The sequence below is a fragment of the Pollicipes pollicipes genome, unplaced genomic scaffold (genome assembly GCF_011947565.3).
Source record: "Pollicipes pollicipes isolate AB1234 unplaced genomic scaffold, Ppol_2.1 Scaffold_2555;HRSCAF=2994_pilon_pilon_pilon, whole genome shotgun sequence".
In the NCBI taxonomy this organism is placed as follows: domain Eukaryota; kingdom Metazoa; phylum Arthropoda; class Thecostraca; order Pollicipedomorpha; family Pollicipedidae; genus Pollicipes; species Pollicipes pollicipes.
In genome coordinates, this window is record NW_023596136.1 from 21,931,860 (window position 1) to 21,939,351 (window position 7,492).

The following is a 7,492-nucleotide window of genomic DNA, read 5'->3' on the forward strand; positions in this document are numbered from 1 at the left end:
GGGGGGGGGGATCGTATCCCTGTTCCCCTCTGCAGCGAAGTTTCTGTTCCATGTTGCTTGTCTTCTGAACACCTTCGCGTCGATGACGTCTGCAATTTTCGAGTGCGTGACCATCGTAAGTCACGTTACGCTTACGAGCAGTTGTCGTATTATCTGATCAGGTCCCCAGCCCACATGATGACAAATCTGTCGCCTAATCGAGACCTTGCCGCCCATTTCGGTGGAAATGATTCATTACATGCGGTACATATCTACTACTGGCTTCCTCATAGAGTTTTCCAAGAGCTATTGCATACCGTCATCCGCATTGTCCGCATACTTGGTTTTTAAATGATTGGAGGGGTCTGACCTACGAGAGGTCATGTTCACCTTTTTATTCAGGGCAGTTTGGAAAGTATTTTGTATAGCCGTTTTCTGCGTGGCTCTAGATTACTAGGCTCTTTAGATCTGTAGGGGGCTCTGAGGCACCATCCCGAAGGGTTATGAAAGAAGCAAAAAGTGAGTGCGTTCTTCACGTCTGAAGTCAATTTGGCGAAAAGGCCTGACATTCGGTCAGGAATGCATCTTCCGGAGCACTGCCCACCCGGCAATGAGGGCCATCCCACTGGAACTCACTGTGTCGTTTCTAATCAGCTCGTTGGAGCAGCGTTCGCAAATGTAATTGGCATTTAGTGTGCACTCTGATGCTCGGGAGGTAGCACAGAGCATATAACTAGGTACATGGGCAAGGCAAGACAGCTGTTTTTCAAGAACCACCATGGCCTCGGCGCGACATTGGCTTGGCGATGCTGACTGCTCAGCGGGCGAACGGCGCGCGAGCGCCGCGAGTGCATCACTACTGCGGCGGATATGCGATGCCAGCGACACAGCTCGCTCCATTGATGGCAGCTATCGCGCGCCGCCTGGTGGCTGACCCCCGGCGCGCCGTGGGGACTGCTACGCGGTTCGGATGCTGATGCGCGCAAATCACTAGTGGGATGAAGCAGCACCATGATCTGAGGCAAGCCATGCGAACATCACGCGTCAAGCAGTGATCACTCAGCCAGTGTGTCAAGCTAGCATTCCATTCAGCATGAACTTTGGACCTATGGGCAAATTGAATTTGTGCATAAATATGTTAATGTGTTAATTGATTATTGGGATTCGAGTGCACTTCGGCTGGTATGGTTATGTATCAACCGATGTGCCAATTATCCCGTTTTATATTTCAACACCTAAATTTCCTTCCATTTCAATTTTCATCGTGCACTTTTGATTACAAGTAAAAGCTTGAAAACGAGAAAACGGCAACAGAATCGAACAACAGGCCCTCCCTTCGATGTGGACAGTTTTGGCACATGCAGTAGCAAAGAATAAAATAGAACAGGGGCCTTCATCATAAAACCTAAACAACAAACCATCCGTTTGCTGTCAACTACACTCATAAAATAACTTTACCCACCGAAATGTAGCTGATAGTTTTACACCTATCTGCCTTCAGGGGTGGCGACCGTTAATTAGTGGTGAGCACGGTTTGCTGCGATACAATGCGTGCGTTTTACGGCAAGGTTTTGTGGTTCATAGTCACTAAGAAGTCACATAGAGTTACAGTCAGTTCATAGTTGACACTCTGACGCAAGAAAGCGGCAACACCAGATTGCTCTCCCCTTTTAATAAACGAATGGAGCCACCAGCGGGTGGAAATAAGTTACACTGATGCATGCCAGACAGATGAAAAAAGGACAGCTGCAGTGTCTTGCGCACTCCGTGGTGTCTGGCTCAAAGTGGCTGCGCAACCCATTTGTTAAGCGGCGGAGGAGGCACAAGGACTAACGGATAAGCGGCGAAGGAGGCACTAGGACTAACGGATAAGCGGCGAAGGAGGCACTAGGACTGACGGATAAGCGGCGGAGGAGGCACTAGGAATAACAGATAAGCGGCGGAGGAGGCACCAAGACCAGCGTGTAAGCGGCGGAAGAAGCACCAAGACTAACGTAGGCACCAAGACTAGCGTGTAAGCGGCGGAGGTGGCACTAGGACTAACGGATAAGCGGCGGAGGAGGCACTGGGACTAGCCTGTAAGCGGCGGAGGAAGCACCAAGACTAACAGGTAGGCGGCGAAGGAGACACCAAGACTAGCGTGTAAGCGGCGGAGGAGGCACCAAGACTAACAGGTCAGTGGCGGAGGGGGCACTAGGACTGGCGTGTAAGCGGAGAAGGAGACACCAAGACTAACGTGTAAGCGGCGGAAGAAGCACCAAGACTAACAGTTAAGCGGCGGAGGAAGCACCAAGACTAACGGGTAAGCGGCGGAGGAGGCACCAAGACTAGCGTGTAAGCGGGGAGGAAGCACTAAGACTATCAGGTAAGCGGCGGAGGAAGCACCAAGACTAGCAGGTAAGCGGCGGAGAAGGCACCAAGACTAACCCATAAGCGGCAGAATAGGCACCAAGACTAGCAGGAGAGTGCCGGAGCACAAAGACTAGCAGGTAAGCGGCGTAGGCACCAACACTAGCAGGTAAGCGGCGGAGGAAGCACCAAGACTAGTAGATAAGCGGCGGAGGAGTCACCAGGATTGGCTGGTAAGCGGATAGTTGACGGCAGAACGAACAGGAAGGTTACGGTAGGACCAGCATGAAGGCAGCGGCCGGACCAGCGGGAAGGCGGTGACAGGACTAGCAGGAAGTGACGGCTGGACCAGCAGGAAGGCGGTGACAGAACTAGCAGGAAGTGACGGTCGGACCAGGAGGAAGACGGTGACACGACTAGCAGGAAGTGACGGCCGGACCAGCGGGAAGGCGGTCACAAGGCCAGCGGAAAGGCAGTACCAGGGTCAGCAAGTATTCGGCGAAGTGGCCAGCAGGCGCTCGGTAGCAGGGTCAGCAGGCATGTGGCAGCAGGACTTGCTTGTTTAGCCGCGGAGCCCGTTTTCTTCCGTGCCTCTCGCCCCTGCCGATGCATGGCGGTAACGTCCTTGGTTGCGGCAGCCCAGGGCGGATGAAAGTACGGAGGCGAACAAGCCAGAGGAACGTTTGGCATCCAATGTTCAATGCTGCGCATGCAACGACTCCACGACCGCGGGGATCTTGTCGATGCTGCGAGAGAGAAGTCACCCAGCTCCAAGTGGAGATGCTGACAGAAGGCGCTCTCCATGGCTTCAAGCAGGGCCATCCACTTTCTGTTGCGGGCGTTCAGACCGCCGTGGGTGAGGAGTTCGGTCCACGCGATCTCGACCGGCACCCGCTCATCCGTAGGCACCGAGAGGCTGGCGACTCCAGCCCGTGTGGCGACCTGACTGGTTCCTGCTGACGGCGTCCTGCGCCGGAAGTCGACATTCTGAAGAAGCGATTCAATGTCTGCCAAGTCTGCAGCAGCTTGATTTTCTTCCGCACCATTCTCAACGAGGTATGCGGGGTCAAACATGCCGGTCTAGTCTGCGTCGTCTCTGTGGCGGGTCGCAGTTGTGTTGGGGTTTTGTGATGGGTCGCAGCTATGTTCTGGTTCTGTGGCGGGTCGCAGCTGTGTTCCGGTTCTGTGAAGGGTCGCAGCTATGGTCTGGTCGGATGCTTCTGAGCTGACCCCAAGCTCCAGCATCAGAGCCAGGGTCCTCACATGACGTTTGGCCTCGCTGGTACTTCAGTTGAACTTACGCCACTCTTTCCACGCCCCGGACCGAAGAAGGCCTCCAAGACATCTTGGTCGATCCGACGCGCCAGCACGTGCGCTCCGGGGCCCGGCGCGCCGCCGTGACGATCACGAAAGCTCTCATCGATCTGGTGGTCACCAGTTCACCATCCTCGATGAGAGGCCAGGGAGACGATTGGCCCTTATCTGGACGTTTGTGGCCTCCCGGTCCAACTGGTCAAGGCCAAGCATGGAGTGGGCAGGGTGAAAAGTGTACAAATGATGGAACAGGGAAGATTAAATAGAGTGCATCCGCTGGTATTGCTGCCATCCAAGTGTGTCGGAATATTGATTCATGTAACACATTTGGGAAGACAAAAAATGCTGTAAAGATGATAAACTGCGGCCACCACCGTGCAAATGGCCGGAATTTGCCTCGAGGGTGGGGGCGGGAGAGGAAGAGGGGGATGTCGATCGTCTCCAGATTTTTGTAAAGAGGACCGAGCTGATGCGAAATCGCTCATAATCTAGAATAAACCAGACACCGTTTTCTGAACGTTCTTGTTCAAAGCCCAACCCAAACTGTAAGGATGGACCAGCTGTCAGTTAAAAACGTGTCCAAAGAATCGAGTTGCTGAAAAGTGTAATTTTCTTATATGGAATAACTATTGCCTACAATCAATAACATCAGTTACTACTCGCGTATTTGTATTTCAGCACTGGAATGACATGAAACGGAAGAAAATGGCCATGGGTAAGTCATGTGAATCTGCATTAAATAAGTTGAGATGCAAGCTTCTTTGTGACTCTATGGAATTGTATGAGATGTCAAGGAAGTCCAAAAGTCCGATGTGTGAAAAAGTGGATGCTTTCTGAGGCTTCCCACGAAATCGGAGTTTTCGGAAGTGCCGATATTTTTTATTTATGATCGTGAGTCACCGGAAATTTTATTATTGTAGACAACATCACTGGAATAACTCATTTAAGTAACAAGACTTTTCAAAAGACCGCATGTTTTAAGCTGCTATAAATGCTATGTAGAATGTTAAAAAGGCGTGGGCCTGTGGCAAACTGTAGTAATTACGAATCCAACCAAGGTCCGAATCATAACAAAGACCAAATGAGAATAAGATCACGGAGGAGCAATACCACACGAGGCACCATTTTTCACAACACGATTTCTGCTGTGCGCCTCACGCGTGAGAAACAAAGTGACAGTCTTTCAGACAGGCAGTCAGAGGCACGGCCTTACAGTGCGTTCAAATTTTGCTGTATATAATGGAAATGGACTCATTTGGACATGCTCAAAACCTGGCTCCCGCCCCTAAGGTAAGTTCAGTAGATGTACGCTGATCTATGTTCAAAGCAGAACAACACATTCCACGGTAAATGTCAGATAATCATTAAAGAGTCCGTCCTCAAGCAGACGATTATAGCAGTTTAATACGTTGCAAAACAAGTGGGTATCCGGAGAGCAGCTGGCTGTATGCCTCGTGTATGCAGCGTGCACCGCGTGTCGTTGAGGATTATATGCAAGAGCTGGCGACTACATCGGAATTAAACGGCCCACGGCCACGGGTGTGACAAAAACCGAACACAGCGATGCTGTATGTCCTAGTCAGCTTGCTCTAAATTTTGTCACAGCTGTTTAAGAACGTCATTCCTTCAGCCATGAAAAAGCGCCACCCATCATAAGCATCATAAGCTGTCGCACAGCTACACCTTTCTCCTCCGTACGACCTGTGCGAGGTAAGCAGTACCGGCATGGGGATGTGCGGCTGCTGGACGCGTATTCTGCATTAGACCTCCCTATTTCCAATGCATGGCTGCGCGCGCTGCCTCGCCGGCTCGCGGGCTGCCTCGTGAGCGTGTCGCCCTGTACCCGCTTCCTCCAGATACCCGGCAGTGTGCGGCTGTGCGGGCGCTACATGCGAACGTTGCCCTGGATCTGCGTGCCCCTGATCGTCATCGGCATCTCTATCTTCATACTGTGCCACCACTACTCCAGCCTGGTGCCGGACGGCGGAGTTCTGGCATCTCTGCAGACAGCGGGGCCTCTCATTCTCGCCCTCACCGGTGAGCATTGCCTCTAAAGGGTAAGCGTTTCACCAACCCACAACAACAGTTGAGAATGAGGCCGGCTCCAAGAACACTAGACCCACCCCAGCCGTCTGATTGCAACCATAGTCTGACTGTTGCCCCCTCCAACAAGTGAGGCGCGCTCAGACCCACATCCGGGAGCACTGTACCTAACCCGACGCCGCAGCACTCCTGTGGCTTGCCTCAGCGACGGCCGAAAGCCGCGGGGTCGCGCCGGCGTGGCCCGGGAGCACACGCCGACCGTCCGGTGCCGTATGTCGGCAGTGCTGCTGCTGGCGCTGGGTATCGCGGGCAGCTGCCACATCGGCACCTACCTCTCCGCCCGCCGCGAAGCGTCCGTCGACGGGCTCACCGCGCTGGCCGGAGACAAAGGTGGCGCGGCAGCTGGCGCGGGTCACGAGCACGGCGCACCGCTGGTCGGCTCGGCCGGAGACAAAAATGGCGCGGCAGCTGGCGCGGGTCACGAGCACGGCGCATCGCTGGTCGGCTCCGACTGACCGCCGACGAAAGGTGCTGTTACAGTACAACTTGCGTGGTGGAGCTACGAAACACACGATGAGTTCTGTTTAGAAAGTGGGCTAAACTCAAACTCACCCATGCAATTGAGACGGAATTAATTTCGTGACGAGCGCGCTTATGAAATTCTAAGCCGTTGCGTCTCCTGGCTCGTCAAGTTTGACTGCAGTTGGTCTTGGGCATTAGAGGGACATCATAAACATGAGCGGAGGCGAGGAAAGATGAAGACCGGGTTTCCCCCAGAGCCGGGAGATCTTTGCACCTTTTTTTCCGGTTCGGGTGAATTTCTGGTGGCCTTAACCAAACACAGAAGGGGAATTTAGATACTCAGGCCGCAAGCGCAAGAGTCTCCCTAATTGACACAAAGTTACGTCCTTGCTCTGAGGCCTTTTTCCTTGCGGGATTCATCTCTAGCATGATATCATCAGCTAACACTGCTGGTCTGGTCAGAAACGTCCCACAGCAAACACGACCGGCAGGTAGATGTGCGTCATCCTACTTGGTTATCACCATGGCCATGTGCAACATCATGTGATGGGGCTATTTTTGTGGAAGAATTGCTTTTTTGGCATTTCTAACAACAAAAAGCATTGGGCGTATGAAACAAAGCCCTTGGCAAACTTTTACTGTCAGATTCCACATTTGCGACCATAACATTTAGCTGGTGCGGTACTTGACTGAAGATGAGTAAGGTATCGGAGGAGAAAGCAGCAGCTCTTTTAAGTGGAAATATCTTAACGGCGTTGAAATAGGTGTCAAACGAAGGCTACGACGTATATGACTACACGGTGCATACACATATGCGATGTGCGATCATTTAACCTCGCCTTGATCCCATGTGACCTCACTTTGATCTTTCTGTCATCTGTTTGACCTTGAGAAATGCATAAGAAGGTGTCAGATAATGTGAAATAAAAATATGTACCAAACAGCACTTCGTGTCACTTCATTACCACGCAAAACAATTGTTATGAACAAGTTTTGCATGGTACGACGCTGCGCACCAAAGCGTGTTCGGTGCGCGCTTATACAGTGTTTATTTTTCTGTCGTTGGGCTTCTACCTTCTATAGAATCCATTGCAGCTGATCCTCGCCACCGGCTAAAGTGCCTGCGAAGATATCTATTAACACCCCTGTCTACGAAATAATGTGTAGCTGTTACACACCGTTAAAAGTCACGATGAAACTAATAGTCGTTTTGGGCTTTCCATTCATCAATCGGCTGGCTTAACGGGAGCATCCCACTTTTTTCTACTTCCCTCTTATTGTTACA

The 7,492-nt window shown here is 52.0% G+C and overlaps 1 protein-coding gene across 1 annotated transcript; it reads left to right on the forward strand.

Moving 5' to 3' along the window:
- Positions 1 to 4,828: 4,828 nt before the first annotated feature.
- On the forward strand, positions 4,829 to 7,108 carry LOC119111681 (uncharacterized). The gene is made up of 3 exons (XM_037235490.1): positions 4,829 to 4,932; positions 5,499 to 5,679; positions 5,968 to 7,108. Exons 1-3 carry the CDS (start codon positions 4,882 to 4,884, stop codon positions 6,198 to 6,200), a joined length of 465 nt encoding a protein of 154 aa, XP_037091385.1. The 5' UTR covers positions 4,829 to 4,881; the 3' UTR covers positions 6,201 to 7,108.
- Positions 7,109 to 7,492: the final 384 nt, after the last annotated feature.